Source organism: Pongo pygmaeus, chromosome 18 (genome assembly GCF_028885625.2).
Source record: "Pongo pygmaeus isolate AG05252 chromosome 18, NHGRI_mPonPyg2-v2.0_pri, whole genome shotgun sequence".
Taxonomy (NCBI): Eukaryota; Metazoa; Chordata; class Mammalia; order Primates; family Hominidae; genus Pongo; species Pongo pygmaeus.
This window is the reverse complement of record NC_072391.2, coordinates 54,807,723-54,831,301: the sequence shown is the minus strand read 5'-3', so window position 1 is coordinate 54,831,301 and position 23,579 is coordinate 54,807,723. Positions and strand designations below refer to the sequence as shown.

The 23,579-nt window shown below is 52.6% G+C and overlaps 1 protein-coding gene across 3 annotated transcripts; it reads right to left on the bottom strand.

Moving 5' to 3' along the window:
• Positions 1–1,805: 1,805 nt before the first annotated feature.
• ADGRG3 (adhesion G protein-coupled receptor G3) lies at positions 1,806–23,339 on the bottom strand. Of its 3 annotated transcripts, XM_054455049.1 has the most exons (13): positions 23,207–23,339; positions 18,098–18,251; positions 15,215–15,353; positions 13,233–13,379; positions 12,238–12,372; positions 11,694–11,733; positions 11,019–11,119; positions 10,767–10,879; positions 8,783–8,923; positions 6,958–7,238; positions 6,687–6,780; positions 5,249–5,532; positions 1,806–2,832 (listed from the first exon to the last, which is right to left on the bottom strand). In XM_054455049.1, the coding sequence occupies exons 1-13, from the start codon at positions 23,262–23,264 to the stop codon at positions 2,723–2,725; spliced, it is 1,797 nt and encodes a 598-aa protein (XP_054311024.1). In that variant the 5' UTR covers positions 23,265–23,339; the 3' UTR covers positions 1,806–2,722. The 3 variants fall into 3 exon arrangements, 2 of the variants coding, with proteins under 2 accessions (XP_054311024.1, XP_054311025.1); XM_054455050.1 differs by lacking the exon at positions 8,783–8,923; XR_008494727.1 differs by lacking the exon at positions 6,687–6,780 and having other exon boundaries at positions 2,712–2,832.
• Between the last annotated feature and the right edge of the window lie 240 nt (positions 23,340–23,579).

Here is a 23,579-nt window from a genome sequence, read left to right as displayed (position 1 = left end):
CAGGATTTCCCTTGAGACTGGGGGTTGGGACCAGATGATAATTCTTCTTCTTCTTCTTTTTTCTTCTTCCTCCTCCTCCTTCTCCCTCCTTCTTCTTCCTCTTCCTTCTCCTCCTCCTCCTTCTCCACCTTCCTTCTCTTCCTTCTCCTTCTTTTTTTTAAAAACATGGTCTTGATTTGTCATCCAGGCTGGAGTGCAGTTACGTCATCATAGCTCACTGCAGTCTTGAACTGCTGGGCTCGAGTGGTCTTCCTGCTTCCTCTTCCAAGTAGCTACCATGCCTAGATAATTTTTTTTTTTTTTTTTTAAGAGACGGAGTCTTGCTCTGTTGCCCAGGCTGGAGTGCAGTGGCACAATCTCGGCTCACTGCAACCTCCACCTCCCTGGTTCAAGCAATTCTCCTGCCTCAGCCTCCTGAGTAGCTGGGACTGCAGGCACACGTCACCATGTCCAGCTAATTTTTTTTGTATTTTAGTAGAGATAGGGTTTCACCATGTTACCCAGGCTGGTCTCAAACCCCTGGGCTCAAGCAATCCTCTTGCCTTGGCCTCCCAAAGTGCTATGACTGTAGGTGTGAGCCACCAAGCCCAGCCAAGGACCAGGTGATAATCCTTAAACTCAGGGACCGCGCTGGGATGAGGGCAACCTGGGGAGGCCTGGCCCTGGCTTCAGCCCAGCCCATGGAGTGACCTTAGTTGGGCAGGTGGCTGGGCCTGTCTGGGCCTCCGTTTCCTCATGCCATTACCCTTGGCTGGTCTTTCTTTAAATCAAGGCAGGGTGAGGGAGCTGACTAACTCCTGCAGACTCAGTGCTGGGTACTTTATTTCTGTCACTTCATTTAATGCTGTCAGGATGAGGTGAGGACTTCATAATCCCCATTTTATGGACGGGGAAACTGAGGCTCAGAGAGGTGAAGTAAAATGCCCAGGATCACACAGCTCCTAAGTAGCCGAGCCAGGATTTAAGCCCAGACCTATCAGATGGTGGAACAGCTGCTTCTCAGGTTACTATCCCTGAGACTTTGAGATAAGGAAGTTGAGACCTTCAGTGTGAGAAACAGATGTCTGTGAAGATAAGCCCCAAAACACACCAAGTTTGTCCACCAGAACTGCTCCTGTGGCTCAACTGATGCAATGTCCACACCCCAGAATTTCCCTTCCAGGAACACAGCAACTTGCATAAAGTGAGGGCCCGCCTTCCTGTCTTTCAACTGCTTGCGGGCTGGGAGGGGAAGCGAAGCGCATCCATTTGCAGTCAACATCAGCACCCAGCATCTGGACGGGGAGGTGGGCTGCAGCCTGCAGCTTCCGGGGCTGTTGGGGGAGGCCTAATAGTGACAGTAACTTCTCACCTGCAGACAGGGCTTGACAGTCCACAGAGCTCCCTGGAGAGGGTCGGGGGCTGGGTAGGGAGGATGGTTGGTAAGTTGTGGGTAGAGTGAGGGATGGACTTGTGCGGTGAGGCTCCAGGGAGGGGAATGATGTCAACACTCACTGCTGCCCCCGAGTAGGGGGGTCGCTGGAGCCGGCGTGGGGCTGCCATCTCTCTGCATCTGTCTCTCTGCCTCCGTTCTCCCTCTTTGTGTCAGCCTGTCTGTTAAGTCTCTCTCTCCGTCTCTCCATCTCTGTATCTCTACCCCATCTCTGCTATCTCTGCCTCTTTTTGTTTCCTACTGAGAAACCTGCATGTGATTGTGACATGGAGCCCCAACTGCTGGAAGTCCCCTGCCCAACCTAGGTCTGGCCTGAGACACCCCCTTGGCTCAGGGATCTGCCAGGCTGGTGCCAAACTCATACATCCACTCATTCAGCCAACAAATATTTATTCAAGGCTTGCCACGAGCCAGGCCCTGTGCTCGGCCTGGGCTGGAACAGTGAGCGAGGCCACCCAGGTCCTTGTTCTCTAGGAGCTCAGGTTCTAGTGGCAATGCCCAGCCTCTGCTCAGGGGCCCCACACACTGAATGGGTGAGAGCACCCCCAGGTGTGCTGAGCCCCAGATTGTTTGCTTTCTACCTCTATGATGACAGCAGGTCAGAGGTTGGGCCACCCACGTGGCAGTCAGAGTCAGGAGTGGGGGGTTTGCCCAAGGTAGCTCACCCACTCAGTGGTTCTTTGAAATGCAGTGTCCCTGGACACCTGCAGGGCTGCCAGCACTCTGAACACGGGGGTCTCTTCCAGGAGGGTGGGCTCTGATCGGACGGGCAGAGACCAGGGGCAGACTGGGTGGGAGGAGCAACTCCCATCCCCCAAAACAAACCCCCAATGCCTGAGGGAACGCTGGCCTCCTGAATGCCCCTCAAGGTTACAGGCAGCCAGAGGGGGAGTTATGGGAGGCCAGTGACAAAGAGGAGGAGGGGAGAGGCTGGGGGCTCCTTCCAGGGCTACGCCAACAACAGACTCTCCTCCCTTGCTGAGACCAGAAGGTGAGTGAGGGCTTTGCATTGAGGGCAGGGCATGGAGGTGACTGTCACTCTTTGCTGGCAGGGGGTCTCAGGACTATAGGCACTTTAGAGCCTTGCAAACCTGCTTATGTGGACTCTTGGACCTATAGTTGGATCTGGATGGGACCTCTGATGCCACGTGGTCCAACCTGGTCCCATCCTCTCCCTCCCCAGACACATTGTACAGAGAAGGAAACTGAGGGAGTGCAGAAGGAGGCACGGAGCTGCCCAAGGTCACACAGTGAGCCAGAGCTGAGTCCATATTGCAGGGCCGTGCCTTCCTATTCTTGAGATGCGGAGTGGGCCTGGTGCAGTCTTGCAGTAGAGGAGGAGACTGTGGTGCTCTGACTTGGGAGGTAAAGGGTGGTGAACCAGCAGCAGATGAAGACACCTGTTAGGAAGGAGAGGCCTCGGTGAGCCTGGAAAGGGGTGGGCAGACAGTGGGGCAGCCTGGGCTGGTGGCTGCTGAGAGGGAGGAGATCCACCATAACCACTCAAGAACTGCTGGGAAAGGCAACGATGAAACCATTTCACAACCATTTCAAAAATGAAATAAAAAAGAACCAAATAGAAATCTTGGAAATGAAAAACAGAGACCTTCAAATAAAATATTTACATATGCCTATTACAGAAAAGAAAGAGCAAAATAGAGGAATTTTCAGACATGCAAAACAACCATCACTCCCTCTATAAAGGATTATTATGGGAGGCACTCCAGCAAGAGGAAAAGGGAAAGTGTGGAGTGAAAGAAATTATAGTAAGTACAGAACATGACTTAGAAAAACTCTATGTTTCAAGGAAATCTGTAACTAAACCTCTATATACAAGACAAATATTGAGAAGAGTTCAATGGGCAATTCAAGTATACCAAGGGCTCTGTTGTATTGGAGAGGAAGAGAGAAATACAGATAACTCAGACCCAGTGGAAACTTAGTAGAGTGAAGTGTGCAGGCTTACATATTAAGGTAACCTCTGAAAGAATAACAATGTCAGCTATAGTTTCAAAGTTCATTTCTCCCCAACCATAAACCTCTGGGATTCTCCAGGCATGGACTCATGATTCTCCACCTGGAGACAGCCTCAGGTGGCCTTACAGTATAATTTCTATGATTATTAATATAGTTCCCACATATTGAAGACCTAGTAGTTCCCACATATGCATTGCCATTGTTCATTGTGAAATCTGGCAGGCCAGGCACAGTGGCTCACGCCTGTAATCCCAGCACTTTCGGAGGCTGAGGCAGGTAGATCATCTGAGGTCAGGAGTTTGAGACCAGCCTGACCAATATGGTGAAACCCCGTTTCTACTAAAAATTCAAAAATTAGCTGGGCATGGTGGCATGTGCCTGTAGTTCCAGCTACTCAGGAGGCTGAAACCAGGAGAATTGCTTGAACCCAGGAGGTGGAGGTTGCAGTGAGCTGAGATTGTGCCACTGCACTCCAGCCTGGGTGACAGAGCAAGACTCCATCTCAATTAAAAAAAAAAAAAACTGGTGAGATAAGTATGGGATTATCCCAATTTCGAGATGAATGAGGATGGGAGGAGCCGAGTGACTTGCTGGGTCAGGGATGGGGCTAGGATTTGGACCCAGGGCTGCCTGGCCCTAGCCACTAAGCCACACAGTCTCATGGGGCGCTGGGAGCCAGCCCTGGTCTTGGGGGCTTATACCCGCTGCATCTAGGATGCCTGGGTTTCTAGTGACTTCTCTGAACAGGTTGAGTCTCGTCATTCCTGTCTTGGCTGTTTCTCTCACAGTCAGACTGTGATGCCTCTCTGGGCTGTGGATGTAAGGAGCAAAGAGAACACATATAAACCATAGCACATGGACGGCTCTTACCCCTTTGCTGGGATCTCAGAGGAAGGGCCCTGTGGGGGCCAGTAACAAATACAGCAAGCATTTCCTTCCTACCTCCTACCCTGGAGATCCCATCCATGTCATGTGGACATCAGATCACATGATTCTGCCCTTCTGGTTGCAGCTGATTGGACCAGAGATGGATGATGGACACTCGACTTGCAAGGTCAGGTAGGGTTATGGCAGCCATGTTGGGTAACAATTTGGGGCCATGGGTAGTAAAGGATGAGTGGAGAAAGAATGAAGGAGTTTCCACAGACACTAGGTGAGAGACTCCATAGCTCCAGGAAAAAGATAGAGAACGTATCTGCTTTGGTTTGGGTGGCTTTTTCTGATGCTGGTAGCAGCTCCCATGAAGGCAGCTGATATGTCTGGGGTGTTTGTTCCTTCCAAATCTCATGTCGAAATGTGATTCCCAATGTTGGAGGTGGGGCCTGAGGGGAGGGATTGGATCATGGGAGCGGAGCCTCATGAATGGCTTAGCACCATCCCCTTGGTGATGAGTGAGTGCTCACTCAGAGTTCATGCGAGATCTCGTTGTTTAAAACAGCATGGCGCCTCCCCACTCCCTTGCTCCCACTCTCGCCATGTGATACGCTGGCTCCCCTTTATCTTCCACCATGATTGGAAGCTTCCTGAGGCCTCACCAGGAGCAGATACTGGTGTTGTGCTTTGCCTAAAGCCTGCAGAACCATGAGCCAATTAACTCCATTTTCTTTATAAATTACCCAGTCTCCAGTATTCCTTTGTATTATAGTAACACAAACAGACTAATACAGCAGCCAAACTTTGCTGCCCTGGATCCTTGCTCTGAATATTTGAAATCAACATCCTTGACTTGAGCTAGCCTGAACACAGTCCTGAGTCTTGCAAACCACCCTCTTCCCTACCTCCCAGTACCTCCTGGGACAGACAACAGAGCCCATCACCTCCCTGGTGCAGGGGCCTCACCTTGCAAGGAGTTGAAAAGTGCAAAGATGTAGACGGTGGAGAGGCCCAACGGGGTGAGGATGGCCAACCCCCATGTCACACCCACCAGGCTTGAGAGGCCCAGCAGGGTGAGCACCTTCTTCCGGTTCTTCCCCCGCTCCTTGACTGCTGTAGCGCCGGACAGGGTGAAGATCTTCCAGGCCAACAGGGCCAGGACCACCATGCCAAAGAGGAAGGTGATGAGGAAGTAGCCATGGACAGTGATATAGAGGGCGTACATGGTTGTCCCATCACGGAACCAGCATCTGGAGGAGGGGGCAGCTGTGGTGGGACTGGGAGCGGTACCTCTGGCCAGCAAACCCAGGAAGTGCCCTGGCTGAGCTTTTCTGTCTATGAAGGTGCCTCTCCCATTTCCACCCATCAATCTCTGGCTCTCCCGCTGTGGAGGGGCCGTCACCAGGCTCCAGTCTGGTGTCTCTTTAATGCCAAAGTGACCTCAAAGGCATGTTTCATTTGCCCCATATTACATTGTGAAAAAACTGAATTAGTGGCCGCCTAAAATCAGAAGCTTTGGTATAAATACCTAGATTTCTGCTTCTCCTATAAAATCATACACCTGGGCAGCTCTGTGGATGCCCTCCTGAAGGATAGCAACTGACCGCTAATTAGATGGGCTTGTGACTGCCAGTCTGCTGCAGTCCCCAACCTGGCCCACTGCCTGCACCTTTGTGACCTCTCCGGCTCCTGGGGCCCCAGCTTTTGAGGCCCTGGGGACAGGTCCAAGGCCTCACCAGCTCCTCTTAGCACAGAGCCATGGGCCCAGTGGTGGGTGCCCCATGGATCCCAAGGTGTGAGTCTAGAAACTGAACTCAGCTCCACTGCCCCCTGCACTGCAGGGGCAAAGGGCCTCAAAGAGCATGTTGATCAGTTTCCCCATGGTGCAGATCAGGAGACTGAGGCCCTGGGAGAGATCGGGCCTGCCAAGGTCACACACACAGCAGGCAGGGCAGAGCCCAGACTAGACCCAGGGCTACTGGGAATCACTGGGCAGGTGGTGGCCTGAACAAGGACACATGTCTGGGCAGCAGGTGGGGGCTGAAATCCAACACACCCTCCACTCTCCAGGCTGCGCACCCCACATGCGGATGGGGTGACCTTCTTTACTTTGCCTCAAGGTGCCATGTGGGCTCGTGTTGGCCCAGGCTCGAGTAAGGCATCCTGCCTCCTGGTCCAGTTCTCCCTCTCCTTTCTCAGGCCCCCTCTCTCATTTCACTTTCTCTCTCTCTCGGCTTCAGTTTACTTCTCTGTGCCATGAGCTAGCTGGATCTGAGGATTCTTCTGGTCTTGACATATTTGGTCTAGATTTTCCTAGAAATCCCTCCTCTCCCCACCTCTCTCCAGCCCCGATATGTACAGCCGGGGAGCTGGCATCACCCCTGCTTCCACAGCCGCCACTCACAACTCCAGAGAGGTGCGGTTCTCCCTATCGCGGATGGTGTAGAGGCCGTAGCTGTTGGCACTCCCAGTGCCGATGACCATCAGGGCAGGCAGGCCTGGGCACAAGGGGAAATGGCATGGCACCACTGGGGCTTACTGGCACGTCCTCCTCCACATCCCCTCCAGATGGCCATCCCTCCAGCTCTGGGAACCCCTCCTCTCTCTCCCCAAGGCTATTTCCCTCTGCACCCTCAGCACCGGCCATTTATTCTGTCCATCCAGGCAGCACCTACCCCAGCCCACCAGGCTCAGCTTCAGGAAGTAGTGCCCGAAGTAGGTGTTGAAGACCCTGACGGCGAGCAGGTAGAGGTGGAAGGCTTCAAGGCCCATCCAGGTGAAGGCACAGAGAAGGAAGTAGTGGAAGACAGCTCCCCGGGCCCAGCAGGCAGCATCAGACCCCTTTGAGCCACTCCCCACATTGACCAAGAAGGCCAGATTCAGGAGGAACAGGCTGCCACCCAGGGCCACGTGGATCTTTGGGGCATCTTCTGACTTGAACCTCTCCCGGGAAAGCCTGGGGCGAGAAATAAGAGGCCCCAAGGGGCCACAGCTCCCATGGGGAGCTCCCATGAGGCACCCAGGCCTGTCCACCCCGACAGCCTATGGCTCTCCACCCCCACTGCCAGCTCCTGCCCGCTCATCCAGCTTCCGTCCCTGCCGGTAGCCAGAGTGGGAGTGTCCTGAGGTTCAAGTCCAGGAGCCTGTCATGGCCCACGGGGCCCTGCGGGTTCCGGATCCTGCCAGCCTCATCCCTTGATTGATGTGAGGCAGGATAATAGGGAAAATGAGGCCAGAAAATGAGGCAGGAGAATAGCAAAGGGAATTAAAAGTTGGATAAAGGACAGAATAAGTAAAAGCAGAGAATAGAAGCAAGGTGAATGGGACAGGTGAGCAAGAAGTGAGATGAAAAGCAGAAGTTCATCAGGCAAGACAAAAGTGATATAAAGAAGGGACCCCATGGCCGGCAAGATCCGGACCAAACCTGTAAGGGGCAGCTCTTCAGAGATGGGCATTTGCATTAGAGAGAAAAAGTTTCTTTCACATAACCCTGTATGATAATTAGCTATTTAAGGTTCATGCATATGGGCTGCATATCATGCACGTACTTAAAATTATGGGATGGAGGTGACGCACAAACATACACGGGCCCAAAGTAACTGAGCAACACACCTATCAGTCAAAAGCCAGACACTGGCTAGAGATTAGGCAGCCTTGGGAAGAGAAGCAAAAAAACACCTGGAATGACCCAAACTACACCAAGGTGAGGCTGATCTCATTTCGCAGAGGTCAGCCCACTCTCCCCCTCTGAGAGTGGAATACTGCTTGGAATACAGCTCCCCTAGGCTCCTTCAAGCTGGCAGGTCCTTGTTGCTTTGCTTGGCTCTCTCTGTGTGTCTCATCCAATTCTTCGTTTGGGGCACCAAGAGCCTGGAACTGCGTGGCACCATCCGGTAACAGTTGCCAAACTGTGTAACTCGCAGTTCCCTGAATGCTTGCTGATTTTTCACACCTCCCAGACTCTGCCATTGCTCTTCCCACTGCTCTCAATGCCTTTCCCTGCTCCCCAGCTCCTCCCACCTTCTTTGCCTGACTCCTCTTCTTCTGCCTTTCAAATGCCCCTTGGATGTTTCCTTCTGGGGAGGCCATCTCTGAATGCCCCTTAGCCTGAGCTGATTTGGACGTTTCCCAGCAGCATATTGTAACTCCCCATCCTCTCCCTCCTCGGGTGTCTCCCATGCTGTGAACTTCAGGCCTAACAATGGAGGGACCATGGATTCATCGGTTAAGTGGATGGACAGGTGGGTGGATGCATGAAGCCGAAAATGCAGTTGGAGAGTGAGGCTCAGAGAGGGACAGGAGTCTTACGGGGTCACAGAGCAGGGCAGGGGCTCCAACTCTGGGCTCCAGACTCCCTGCCCAGTGACTCACCAGGCTCACCTCCCTCTCTCTGGAGCCCCCACTCTGAATTCTTAGCAAACCAGATCCAAAAGCGCTCTCAGCTGAGGGAGGGGAGCCGGGGGCTTTCTGGAGGAGCATCTGGGATCATGTCCATCTCACCTGAGATGCCAGGCCCCACCCTGGGGAGCTGGTGGTAATTTCTCCTGGCGCTCCAAGCCCCGCTCACAGGGTCCAGCAATGCGGCCAGCTGGCAAGTCACACTCGGCTTGTTGGGGACGGGGACGGTGTCCTAGGCCAGGGCTTGGAGGATGGGGGTGAGGGGCACCACTTACACTCATGGGTTGGTCTGTGATGGAGTGGGTGGGCCTAGTGGGGGCTGCAGCCCGGGGCCAAATGCTAACACAGAGGCACGTGTAGAGGGCAGTGGGACGGCCCTGGATGTGGGGGCAGGAGACCCAAGGGCTGCTTTAGGCCACCCCCAGGGACTTCCAGGAGGCAGGGGACGGGACAAGCTGGGGCACTGGCAGCTCCTCTAGGGTCCTTCAAGCTGGCAGATCCTGTGGGTCCCTCAGCCATGGCCTGGACCCAGGCTGCAGTGCTCTCTGCTGTTTCTGCCTGTCCTGCACTCACTTCCACCTCTTCTGGACACAGCCCCAGATTTCCCCGAGGAACGCCCATTCCCACTCTCATAAGTCAGGGGCCAGGGGTTCTTTGTTAGCTCAAATCCAAGAGCAGACACATGGCCTGGCCGGCCAATCTGTGTATTCCAGCCCTTGACCACAGTGACCCAGACAGGCATGGGCACATGGTCCAAGTTAGGCCAGTAAGACTCAACTCTGGTGTATACACGGGATAAAACTGCATAGGCTGATACACACAGACACCCACACACATGCTCACACAGGGCCAGTTTCATGAGCATATGACCTCTGTAGGACCCCATACGCAGAAGGACTTAATGTTCTACTGTCGCCATCTTGACATTCTTAAAATTTTTTGAATACGGGGCCATATGTTTTCTCTCTCTCTCTCTCTTTTTTTTTTTTTTGTTGAGACAGAGTTTTGCACTTCTTGTCCAGGCTGGAGTGCAATGGTGTGATCTCGGCTCACTGCAACCTCCGCCTCCTTGGTTCAAACGATTCTCCTGCCTCAACCTCCTGAGTAGCTGGGATTACAGGTGCGCACCACCACGCCCAGCTAACTTTTTTGTATTTTTAGTAGAGATGGGGTTTCACCATGTTGGCTAGGCTGGTCTCGAACTCCTGACCTCAGGTGATCTACCTGCCTTGGCCTCCCAAAGTGCTGGGATTACAGGCATGAGCTACTACGCCCGGCCTTCTATATTTTCATTTTGGACTGGGCCATGCAAATGATACATCCTGCACGCGCGCGCACACACACACACATACACAGACACAGACACACACACACACACGAATGTACATAAAAAATGGTGAAAACTGAGCAAAGTCTATATTCTAGTCAACAGTACCGTACCACCAGCTGCTGGTTTTGATATTGAACTACAGTTGTCTAGGATGTATCCATAGGGGGAATCTGGGAGAAGGAACCACAGGACTCTGCACTAATTTTGCATCTTTCTGTTTTATCTCAAAATAAAATCCTTCTCAATCCTGGGATTCATCTTAGAATACTTGGAAAGAGGAGACCTCTTTTATTTCTGCCTAAGCAGCTAAGGAGCTATGATGCAATCCTGAGGCAGCCAGGGCCCCTGAGGGTAGTGAAGCTGCCCGATGTGACTGTCAAGGGGTGAGCAAAGCTGTGAGAGGTAGATGGAGACCAAGTTCTGGGGACCTCTTTTGACCCCCTGGATCGAACCCTGCCTGAAGTCCATGCACCTTGGGTTTTTCAATTACATGAACCCTGTTTGCTATTTGCTATTCTCAGTTACGTGAACCACACATTCCCTGTTATGTTTAAGCCAATTTGAGTTGAGTTTCTGCCACTTGCTCCTGAAATAGCTCTGACACATTTCAACCCCCAACCCCATTTTGGGATGAGGACACTAACGTGTGGAGAGGACATCAGTCAGAGGCTGCACAACCTGAATGCTTCCCAACCTGCCCTGCTGCCTCCCTTGAGGGCGGGAGGGAGACATGGTGGGGAGGTGGGGATCACTCACCTCAGGAAGGCATAAAGAATAATGGTCAAGGCAAGGAAGATCATGGAGACCCCACAGCCCGCCTGGGAGATGCGTGTGAGGATATGCACCGTGGACTGGTCCAAGGTGGGTCTCTGTGGGTGAGCCCAGAACCGGGACCACATCAGTTGGAGGCCAGGCCCATATACCCAAAGACCACCAGGCAGCCCCCTCCCCAGGGCAGGAGCTGGAAGCCCCTGGGATGGCTGGGATCAGAGTGGAGGGGGCTGTTACCAGGAGCAGGGCGAAAAAGGTCAGGTGGTCACAGCAGCACACGGTCTCCTCAGGTCTGACCTCCGTGGAGCAGCCCTCAGAAGCCCAGTCTCCAGTGGGCCCTGGAGAGGAGGCCAGGGGAACAGACGGGAAGAGAATATAGGGAGGGGAGGGAAGGAGAGAGGGGAGGGGAGGGAAGGAGAGAGGGGAGGGGAGGGGAGGGGAGGGGAGGGGAACAGACGGGAAGGGAATATAGGGAAGGGACAGGAGGGAGAAGGGGAGGTGAGGAGAGGAGGGGAGGGGAGGGGAGGGGAGGGGAACAGACGGGAAGAGAATATAGGGAGGGGAGGGAAGGAGAGAGGGGAGGGGAGGGAAGGAGAGAGGGGAGGGGAGGGAAGGAGAGAGGGGAGGGGAGGGAAGGAGAGAGGGGAGGGGAGGGAAGGAGAGAGGGGAGGGGAGGGGAGGGGAGGGGAACAGAGGGGAAGGGAATATAGGGAAGGGACAGGAGGGGGAAGGGGAGGTGAGGAGAGGAGGGGAGGGGAGGGGAAGGGAGGGGATGGAGGGAGCAAAGAGGAGGGGAGGGGAGGGGAGAGGAAGGCAGGGGAGGGACTCAGCCAGTGGAGCCAGCCCCGCCCCACAATGCAGCCCATACCCTCCCTTCCTGTCTTACCCCAGAGAAGGTCCTCCAGGCCCTACCTTTAGTCACATCCCAGAATACACAGGTGAGGCTCATGTTCTGAAACCGAAGAGTGGAAGTCAGGAGAGAGGAAAAGGGAAGGTTGGGCGAGGGCAGGGGAAGCGGGAGGACGGTGTGCTCCCCCAGGTCCTAGTGTGAGTGTCCATTAGGTAGAAAGCAAGGTTCACGCCCATGGGCCACACAGAAAGATTAAGTGCATCATTTGATGAACCCTGAGCCGGCGTGTGAAGCGCGCGACTGTGGTGTGGGGCTGTGGGCGGGAGGGTTTGCCTGTCTGTGTGCATGTGTGCGTGTCAGGGGAACATGGGTGTGGAGGATGTGGAATGCCGTGTGCAAGCAGATGGGCTGGCCAGGTCCTCATGTGCACCTCTATGGTGTGTGGCCTTGGATCCAATTATGTGTATGGCCCTAATGGCTCCTCCTGGGTGACTGTGGAAGGGTAGGGGACAGATGTGTAGTGTCCCATGCAGGGCCCATGGGCCCAGGTGTGCCCACTCGCCCGTCTGCCCTGCAGTGACTGCCAGGCCTGAGCAGGGGACTCACGGGGGGCGGACGCTGGTGAGAGAAGACGATCTCCAGAGGCTCAGCCAGCTTGGTGACACGCATTTGTCCCACACTCAAGCCCACCAGGTGATTGTTCAACACGCCACTGCCATCTCCCAGGCCGAGCCGGGGGCCCTGTGAAAGGGGAGACAAGGGAGGCCAGGCTGCAGAAGGGGCCATCCCAACCCACCAAGGCTGGGGTTCCTAGGAGCCTCTAGGAACCCATGGCCTTTGCTTGGAGGGCAGAGTTTGAGACCAGGGGACCAGGGAGCCAAGGAGTCACGGGCAGCCTCTTCCCTGCTGCTCCCAGTGGTCTCCTGCTTGGGCTGGGCTAGGTCAACTGACTGCAAAGCTGTGCACGTGACAGCTCTCCATTGCTGGCCTCCAGAGCTCCTCTGCCCTCTTAACCAGAGGGGGCATGGGGCCAAGATCAGCCAAGAAGTGGAAGTCAGCGGGTAGGACAGCGTGCTCCTGAGGGTCTTAGTGTGACTGTGCATTTGGTAGAAAGGGGGCTGGTGGGGGGAGCACACTAGCCCTCAGGGGTACACACGTCTGCACAGGAGTGGATGCACACCTCTGGGTGCACACACCTGGTACACACATGTGCAAGGGCATGGGTGCACTTGCTCGTGTGGATATGATCACAGCTGAGTACATGGGCTTGTGCGTGCACAAGAATAGAAAAGGATGTGCATGTTTGTGCTTGCAGGAGGACACACAGAGCACACGAGCACCCCCAAGACACATAGACAAGCCAAAGGGCACTGATGTGTGGGGGTCAAACATCTGAGAGCGTGTGACCAGTGTGAGTCTGAAGACCATAGACTCTAGTGACAGGTGTCTGAGATGGCCACGGGCTGCGTTAGAAACACTAAGAGGCTCACTGCCTGCTCTGTCCCCATCGGATCCCTCGGCAGACTCCAGTGACAGCAAGCTGTGGCATGGAGCCCCCAGAGGACCTAGCACTTAACCTTGGAGCTTCCCTGAGTCCTCACCTTGAAGAGAGTCCCTGGACCGATGTCCAGAATGGTGATGGCCAAGCGGACAACAGACCTGTTGCCTGGCAGGGATTGAAAGAGGCTCTTGGGAAGTCGCACTCTGTCAGGGGGCTTGTCCTCGTCCTTCATCACCTGCCTCGGAACCTACAACCACAGACACAGCAGCTCCCATCTGTACCCAGCCCCCAACACGAGTCCTGCCACTCCCCCAGCTGGGAGGGGAAACAGGCACACTGGGTAGGGGGCAGCACCTGGGGACTGTCAGCTCTGAGAGGCAGGACACCTGGGGCACAGTGCAAGCTCTGCTCCTCACAGGCTGTGCGTCCCTAGACAAGTTGTAGCCCTTGTGGAGCCTCGGTTTTCCCAATACAGAGATTAGAGCTAAGCTTGTGCCTGTCTGGGCACCTGATGCCTGGGCAAGCTGAATGTGCAAGTATGAGGACGGCTGGAGGGCGTGTGCTTTTGGCCAGGGCCCTAACAGTCCCAGTGTTTACACAGGGCTTGATTGTGACAGTGTCTGGCTTCTGACTCAGGAATAAATGCAAAGAATGAAACCGTCAGGAAGGAAGTTCAGGAATCGAGAGAACAAGGGCAGAGAGGGAGGGCACACACATTTACTCTGAATGTCAAATCCTCCCCGCCCAACAAAAACAACACGTTTTTAAAAAACAAAGAATCGTCAGAATATTGAAATACATTTCAGTGGTCATTGCAAAGCTTTTTTTTTTTTTTTTTGAGATGGAGTCTCATTCTTGTTGCCCAGGCTGGAGTGCAATGGCGCTATCTCAGCTCAGTGCAACCTCCGCCTCCCAGGTTCAAGCGATTCTCCTGCCTCAGCCTCCCAAGCAGCTGGGATCACAGGCATGCACCACCATGCCCAGCTAATTTTGTATTTTTAGTAGAGACAAGGTTTCACCATGTTGGCCAGGCTGGTTTCGAACTCCTGACCTCAGGTGATCCGTCCGCCTCGGCCTCCCGAAGTGCTGGTATTACAGGTGTGAGCCACTGTGCCCGGCCGCAAAGCATGTTTCATTCATTCTCTGAGCTCCCTGTTCCCCTAAGAGCTACAGCCTGACCCACCCAGGGCCTGCCTCAGAAGCAGCCCATGCACATTGGCACAGGGGGTTTATGGCTGGAGCTGAAGGCCCCAACTTTTTCCTTCCCAGTCCAGACTCCCAACGAAAGGACATGTGGGTTATTTCTGGGGCCAGTGCATAACCCCTGCAGAGGGCTCAGCTGCTTGAGTGACATAATAAAGGGTTGAGAAAGAATCTCTCTTCCATTTCCCTTTCTCCAGAAAAACCTAAAAGTACCTCAGTGCTAACCAACTCACCTTGCTGCCTGAAGTTCTACCACCACATCCATTTCTTCCGGAAGGCAGGAGGCTTTCTAAACCCTCACTATCCCAAGCATTCCCTGTGCATTATCTCATTTGCTCCTCTCATTCATCTTTTGTTTGTTTTGTGTTTTGTTTTGTTTCTGTAGAGATGGACTCTCACTGTGTTGCCCAGGTTGGTCTAGAACTCCTGGCCTCAAGCCATCCTCCTACCTCAGCCTCCCAAAGTGCTGAAATTGCAGGTGTGCACCACTGCACCTGGCCATGTTAATCTTGAAAGTGGGCAATACCTTCATCTTTTTATAGACAGGGTAACCAAGGCTCAGAAAAGTAATTTGCCCATGATCACAATGGCTGGTCAAGGGCAGAGCTGGGATTTGAATCCAGACAAGCATAAACCCAGAGTCTGTCCATCGAACCCTTTACCTCATTTCAAATATGTTCCCTCAGTAGAGGAGCTCACGGAAATTTTAGGCTTGGAGGAGTCTTAGAGCTCATTTTACAGATGCAGCTCTGCCAATTGTGACGTGGGGAAGGGACAAGCCCTAGTTATATCATGGGATATAACTCTCTTAGAGTTTTGAAATATATGTCCAAGAAAAATAGGGTCCGAACCAGCCAAGAGGGCTGGGGAACTCTTCACCTGAGAGGGCTCCAGAGAGAAGTAGAAGTCTTCTGCGGTGTTGGTGCTGAGGTTCTGGACCAAAGCCTTAAGGAAAGACGTGTTCACCTTCTGCGTCAAACCTTCCTTCATCAGATGGGCCTCGTAGTTTAGCCAGTATCTGCAAACGGCCAGGGATGGGGGGAGGGTAGGATCCTGCAGGCTGAGTTACTCACTCATCAGGCTCTTGGGGTGAGAGGGCTGACCCAAACTATCAAAGTAAAGACCCTGGGATCAGGGCAGGAGGAAGAAAAGTGGCTTGGGGGCCATCCAGGCTGCTCCTGCAGGATTCCAGCTAGGCGTCCCCCTGAGTATTTTATGTGTTTGTCTTTTTTTGTGCATGTGGTCAAGTACACATAGCATAAAATTTACCATTTTAACCATTTTAAAGTGTCCAATTCAATGGCATCAAGTAAGTCACAATGTTGTGCAACCGTCACACTATCTAGTTCCAGAACATTTCATCACCCCAAAGGAAACCCATACCCATGAAGCTCTCCCTTCCCCCTTCCCCCAGCCCCTGCAATCACTAATCTGCTTTCTGTCTCTGAGTTTGCCTATTCCAGATAGCTCACACAAATGGAATCATACAACATGAGCCTTTTGTTTCTGACTTCTTTCACTCAGCATAATGTTTTCAGGGTTCATCTATGTTGTAGCATGTATCAGTATTCCATTTTATTTTATTTTTGAGACTGTCTCACTGTGTCACCCAGGCTGGAGTGCAGTGGCACAATCTCAGCTCACTGCAACCTCCGCCTCCCGGGTTCAAGCGATTCTGCTGCCTCAGCCTCCTGAGGAGCTGGGATTACAGGCGTGAGCCACCACACCTAGCTAATTTTTTTGTATTTTTAGTAGAGAAACATGGGGTTTCACCATGTTGGTCAGACTGGTCTCGAACTCCTGACCTCAAGCGATCCGCTTGCCTCGGCTTCCCAAAGTGCTGGGATTACAGGCGTGAACCACTGCACCTGGCCCTATTTCTTTTTTTAAATTATTTTTAGTAGAGTCGGTGTCTCACTCTGTTAACCAGGCTGGTCTTGAGCTCCTGGCCTCAAGTGATCTTCCTGCCTCAGCCTCCCAAAGTACTGGGATGACTTTGGGCACGAGCCACTGTGCCTGGCCCTTGTATTTTATTTCTTTTTATGGATGAATACTATTTCATTGTATGGAGAGATCATATTTTAATTATGCCGTTATCCATTGAGGGACATTTGGGTACTTTCCCTCTCATTTTTTTTGGCTACTGTGAAAAGTGCTGCTACAAATATTCATGTACAAGCTGCTGCTGCTGCTGCTGCTTCTTTTTTTTTTTTTTTTTTTTGAGATGGAGTCTCACTCTGTCACCCAGGCTGGAGTGCAGTGGAGTGATCTCAGGTCACTGCAACCTTTACCTCCTGGGTTCAAGCAATTCTCCCACCTCAGCCTCCCGAGTAGCTGGGATTACAGGCACCTGTCACCAAGCCTGGCTTTTTTTTTTTTTTTTTTTTTTTTGTATTTTCAGTAGAGACAGGGTTTCACCATGTTGGCCAGGCTGGTCTCAAATGCCCGACCTCAAGTGATCTGACCCCCTTAGCCTCCCAAAGTGCTAGGATTACATGCATGAGCCGCCGTGCCTGTCCCATGTATAAGCTTTTGTTTGGAGACTTATTTTAAGTTCTTTTGGGTATATACCTGGGCAGCACAAAGAGGAGCCTCTGAACAGCTCTGGGGTGCTAAGAAGCCACTGGATCACCCGCAGGTGGGAATGGAAGCCTTTTCAGGCCACTGAAATAACATGATCCAATGAGATGGCTGTCCTAACACCAAGCCTGAGAGCACAGGGCTTTTACTCATTCCTCTAACACATATTTATTAAGTGCTAATGCAAGCCACGTGCTTTTCTAGGCATCCCAGAAGAGTTATGGGCAACTTTGGTTAGGAGTGGGAAAAGGAAAGAGAGGCAGAGATATTTTTGGAGATGGCTCCTAAAGATGTTGTATTCTAAACCCCTTCATTTCCCTCACCCCCACATCTAACCAGTCTCTTGTCTTACGGAGTCTACATCGTATCATCTCCTCCATCCATCTCTCCTTTCCAAGCACACAATGCCAATTGCTGCTGGTGGTGCTGGCTTGGCCCTCACTCCCACCCAGACCCCTGTGATGCATCCTACTGGGTCATGTCTTCCTGCATCACCACTCCTGTAGCCATCCCTGAAGCCCGAGCAATCTTTCCAAAATGCAGAGTTGACTATACTCTACCTGCGCTTAAAATATGTCATTGTCCTGCCGCCCCCACCCATTGGTATAGCTTACACAACCCTTCACACCTTAGTCTCTGCTTACATTTCCAGTCCTACCTCCCACCCATCGCATCTGCGCATTGTCTCTTCCATCCCCACGCAGTTTACATTGTTACAGTTCAAAGCCTTGTAGTTATCCCCCATTACTTTCAAGTTCTGTTGCCTGTATCCTCACCATTGCTTAGATCCAACTGGAAAACTCCTATGCACCCTCAAAGCCCTTTCCAGGTTTCCTCCTCTGTGAAGCCTTGGCCAACTTCCCTCCTCTGGGCTAACCTGGCACCTTGTCTGCCATTCTGTATACACTCTGGAGTCATCATTATTTGGGTCTGTGTCTGTCCTTCCACAACTCCCAAGGGCCAGGATAGGAGTGGATTCATCTCTGAATACCCTAGATCAGTAGGGACCCCAACTGCCAGAATGGGGGTGTTGGGTCAAGGGGACTGTGGTGTCAAACAAGGTGGAAGAGTCAGATGGGAGCAACATTTTCTGGGGCCATGGGGGCAGATGGCCCCATCCCTTCCTGATAGTCTTCCTCCTAGCAGCTTCAGATTCCCCCCCAGCTCAGGGGGCCCCCTCACCTCTGCAAGTTTTCCACATTGCAGGAGTCGCTGCCCGACTGCCTGCACTTGGTGAAGCATGAAGCCCTGTCATTCAAGTTGAAGATGTCGTACTCGTACATGTTGTTGCTCCCCAGGCAGGGGTTTCTTGGCCCTTCGGTGGGCTTTTCCTGACCTAAGGAAGGAATGCAGAGAGTGTGAATGGGCTGGATGAAGATGGGCAGCAAGGATGAGGAGCAGGGAAAGGAGCGGGGGCTCCAGAGTCTGGTGGTTGGGCTAGAATTCCAGCTCCATGCATCACACTAACGGTGCACCTGAGCAGGATGCAGACCCTCTCTGGGGCTGTTTCCAAGGTAAAAGCAAATACCCCATCTCCCAGGGCTGGTAGGATGCTTTGGGGAAAGCATGTACAAAAGGCTTGGCACATGGCTCTGTAAATAAAAGGTTTCATATGTGTGTGCTATTACTCTTTTACCCCTTCCTCTAGGGAGTCTGCCTGGCTTTTCAGTTATTCCACATCAGACCTTCCAAAGCCCTTGCAACTGTGGCCTCCTGGTCAAACTCTTGGATGTATTCTGTCTTGGTTTGCCTCATTCTCCCACATTCACACTATCTTATTTGTGTAAATTTAAAAAATGATGTATTGGCAGGGCGTGGTGGCTCACACCTGTGCTAAGAAGCACACACAACCATCACAGCTACCTCCTGGGACAGGGAGAAAATACAGCAAACCAAGGCCCCTCGAGCAAAATGACTTGAGAAAGGTTACTAGCTAGTTGGAGGCTGCTCCAGGACTGAAGACCAGCTTTTGTGACTTTTAGTTCAGTTCCCTTTCACCTAATACAGGGCAGGAAATGGAAGCTTTGGGTCATCTACTAACTGTATGTTCTGAGGCAAGTTTCTCAAACTCTCTGAGGCTCAATCTTTTGCCAGCAAAATGGAGCTAATAATACATTCCTTGCAAGTTTTGGGAAGGATTAGAGATAAAGGACATAGCTCATTGTAGGTGTTCAAAGAGTTTACCATCTTTAACGGTTTATTGCACAGTCTTCTGGAAATTTCACAGAAGGTATGCATATGCAAGTATTCATAAGTACATCTTTTTTTAATGAAAAAATGTTTTAATTAAGAAGAGGGGGTTCTCACTATGTTGCCCAGGCTGGTCTTGAACTCCTGGCCTCAAGCGATCCTCCTGCCTCAGCTGCCCAAAGTGCTGGATTACAGGTGTGAGCCACCAAGCCCTGCCAATACATCATTTTTTAAATTTACACAAATAAGATCACTTAACAATATATCTTTTCTTTTTCTTTTGAGACAGAGTCTTGCTCTGTCACCCAGGCTGGAGTGCAGTAGCATGATCACAGCTCACTGCAGCCTAGACCTCCCAGGCTCAATCGATCCTCCAACATCAGCCTCCCAAGTAGCTGGGACTACAGGCACATGCCACCATGCCTGGCTAGTTTTTCATTTTTTTGTGTTGTTTATTTTTACTTTTTGTAGAGACAGGGTTTTGCTATGTTGCCCAGGCTGATCTCAAACCCCTGGGCTCAAGCGATCCGCTCACCCTGGCCTCCCAAAGTGCTGCAATTTATAGGCATGAGCCACCACGCTTGGACTAGCAATATATCTTGAAGAACTTTTCCACCTCATTCTTTATATAGTTGCAGACTATTCCATTCCATGGGCATTGCAACACTTTTTTAACCAGTCCCCTCTTGGTGGACGTTGTTTTTCACAATCTGCCGTAAGAATTCTTGAGTGTGCATCTTTTCAGCTTGTGTTGAGAACTCATAGAAAACATTCCTATCTTAGGACTTTCTGTATCTAACTGTATGTGCTTTAAAACACCGCCAGGAAGGCTGGGTGTGGTGACTCACGCCTATAATCCCAGCACTTTGGGAGGCCGAGGTGGGCGGATCACCTGAGGTCAGGAGTTTGAGACCAGCCTGGCCAACATGGGGAAGCCCTACTAAACATACAAAAATTAGCCGGACGTGGTGGTGGGTGCCTGTAATCTCAGCTACTCAGAAGGCTGAGGCAGGAGAATTGCTTCAACCCGGGAGGCGGAGGTTGCAGTGAGCCGAGATCACACCAATGCACTCCAGCTTGGAAGACAAAGAGAGACTCTCTGTCTCAAAAAAAAACACTAAAAACAAAAAACAAAAAACAAAAAAAAATTCCTATTCTAGGACTTTCTGTATGTGCTTTAAAAAACTGCCGGGTATTATTGAATTTCCCTCCAGAAAATGGTGTACCTATTTATACTCTCACTCAAAGTGGATGAGAGTGACTATTTATCCACATGCCTATTATTCTATAGTTTACTGAACTTTTGGATTTTTGCCAGTCTGAGAGATGACATTGAATCTTATTTTCATTTAAGGAGTTTGAGCATCTATCTGCGGCCACTTATATGTCTTTTACTCTGAATTGCTTTGTTGTATCCTTCTCCTATTAAGGGTGGGAAGTGGGTCTTGGCTCTGCATCATCACTTTTCGGATTGCCCCCCCCCCCCCGCCCAGGAAGTGTTAGGAGAGCTCCCTCTGTGATGGGTGGTGCTGGGGGCTGAGGCAGGGGCTCATTGGCTTTCCATTTTTTATTTCTCTCTCTGGTATTTGATTTTTTAAAAATCATGTCCAGTATTACTGTCACATTTTTAAAAAAACTGTTCATTTTTAATCATTAAGACAAAAAAAGACACGATAAAAATAATGGCTGAATAAAGAGTAACAGCAGGGTAAAAAAACATTTTAGAGGGGATTTTGTAATAATGGACTCTATATGTGATCATTCGTTTTAGATAGCTTATAAAGGAACTGTAAATTTCTGTTAGTTTATAAAGATATTTATGATGCATTGTTTAATGGGAAATGAAAATGATAGTTGAGCATGAATATAATGTGATCCATGTTTGCTTTTTAAATAAAGGGGAGAAGAGGGAGGAGGAAGACAAACAGGGAGAGGGAAGAAGAGAGGGGGGGGAGGAGGAGATGAGAGGGGAAGGAAGAGGACAGGACAGGAGGGGAGAGAACATTGTCAGCTTGAGGGCAGATGCCATTCTCTGCCATCCCGGCCCTGCTGTCACGAATGGGTGCAGGTGCAGGCAGCCCCCTGGTGGGTGACATCAGAGCCTCCCTCTCGGATTGCCATGAATTTCAGCGCAGGCACGTAAGTGAAGCTGTTGGCAAGCACCCTACACAGACAGGATCATTAAACATCTTTTCCGTGTTTATTCTTTGAAGACACTGCAAGCATTTCATGTAGACAAGGAGACCCTGTGCTAGGCCTGTGGATGGGATAGCGCCCCCCTCCTCTCCAAACCCTCTGTGCTCCAGAGCCTGGCCTCCATGGACTGCCTCATTTGGGGGTCAGCAAGTGGAAAGTGGACTGGAGGTCAGAGGGCAGGAGGAGGGCAGGGTGGGCATTTGCCCCCACCCCGCACGGCTCCTTCAGCCCCTGCTGGCTCACCGTGAGCAAACCACCGCCATTTCCCTCCTGCAGCCACAGTCTGGCTGTAGAAGCCCAGGGGGCCACTCCCTCCCGGGCCCTTTAGACCTCACGGTGCTGAAGCCTGCCCCAGGTGCCAGCCTGCCCAGCGACCACCCTCCTTGCTCCCCGTGCCCTGCCCGCAGCTTTGTCGCGTGTCCCTTCCTGCCAGCCCCTCCATTGCATCCACCCCTTGCTCAGCCCTAACAGCTGGGTCTCACATGCGAGTCCCCACCACACTGTGTCACTCCTGCAGACTGTGAGTCTTTTGAGGGCAGGGGCCAAGTGGTACCAGCAGGAGCAGAGGGCACCATCGATGCTTCCTGAATGAATGAATGAATGCATGAATGAATGAATGGGCAAATGGAGAATGGAGACTAACACATCACTGTCCACACAGGAAGTGTGCAGACCTTCCTGTATGTAGACCTCTCAGAGCTCCTTGCTCGATCAAATGGCTGCTGCTCTGCCCCAACCACAGCACCCACATCACCATGGGGGAAACAGCATCACCTGGAGGAGCCTTGAAGGCCCAACCAGCGATGACAGCTGGGGCCTGAGCCCCATGAGCCCTGGTCACAGCTGCCATTGGTGGCTCTGTTCATCCATCCATCGAGGGCTGCCCGGTGGCCTGCTCTGTACCAGGGCCTCCCGGGGCCACTAGGAGGACAGTGCTGTCATCTCCCACCCTTTCTTGAGCCAGGGACTGATTCACTCCACTGAATCTCCCAATGTTTGAAAAGAAGAGGGTTCTTTGAAGCCCAAATAAGTTGATCTATGTGGCCAAAGTCATGCGACCTCATGCTGGACACACAGGGAGATGGACATGCAGGCCCCTCACTGAGTCAGGAGCAAAATGAGAGCGGCCCACAAGGCCCCGAGACAGGAGCACTGAGGAGGGAGCACTAATGGGGGAGCAACTCCCTCTGTCTGAGAGGGTTGCTAAGACGCCACAGAGGCTAAGAAGGGTAAATGGAGCCAGCTAGGTGGGCAAGGGGTAGGCGGACAGCTTTCCTGGGAGACAGGCCAGCAAAGGCAAGGCCCGGGCACTTCCATGGCCTCTGGAGACGCACCATGTGTTTGTGTGTGAGACGGGAGAGTGACGGGGAGGAGTGTGGATCCTGGCTCAGGCCACTGAGGACCAAGGGGTCGTGGCTGAGACTGGGAGAGGGAGCCGGTGTGGGATGACATGTGCGGGAGGAGAGAGCCAGAAGAATGAGGTGACAGACCTTTCTGGCCTCAGCTTCCAGAGTGTCCGAATCCCATCCCCAGGATCCCACAAGCCAGCTGGAGAATTGCCCGCCCAGGGCCAACCCCTGTCCCAGCGCCAGGCCTGTCAGGGAGACACAGCCCAGGTTGGGGAGTCAGGGAGCACCCTCCGACCTCCCCTATCTCCAGGGCACTCTGGAGCAACAAAGGGAACCTGAGACCAGTCCTGAGCAAGGTTTAGTGGAAGGACAGGACTGACCCAAAGGGACAGGGCTAGAGGAGGTGCTGAGGTGGCCACGGGGGGTCTTGGAGGACACATCCCAGACACCCCAACTCCTCACCTTCTCCAGTCCCTGCGTCTGTCCCTGGATACCTCCCTCGGCAGAGCAGGGTCGGCCCAGCGTGGCAGGAGGGGATGAGGTACCAGCCACTCACCTGAGGTCGGGAGCAGGGGGAGCAGGAGCAGGGCCCCCAGGCCCCTGGGCATCGCCATCCTTGGCCAGCCTTGCTCACGCCACTGGAGCCCTGTGGCTGTCTGGCCCTCTGGCCCCAGGCTCTGCCGAACTGACCTGCCCCCACCCTGCTGCCCCACCACTCTGGCTTCCTGTGTCCTCTTTCTCACCCTTCCTGCTCGATGGCGCCATTGGTTGGGTTGTGAAAGGTGAGTGTGGGGAACTGGGCGGTGCTCCCAGTCTCACCGCACCCTGGGTCCACCTGCAGAGGGAGCCGCTGAGCCCACCCAGATATGTGCCCCCAGGGCCCCACTGGGGTGGGATCTACAGGGCTAGGGGCTGGGTGGCCACAGGGG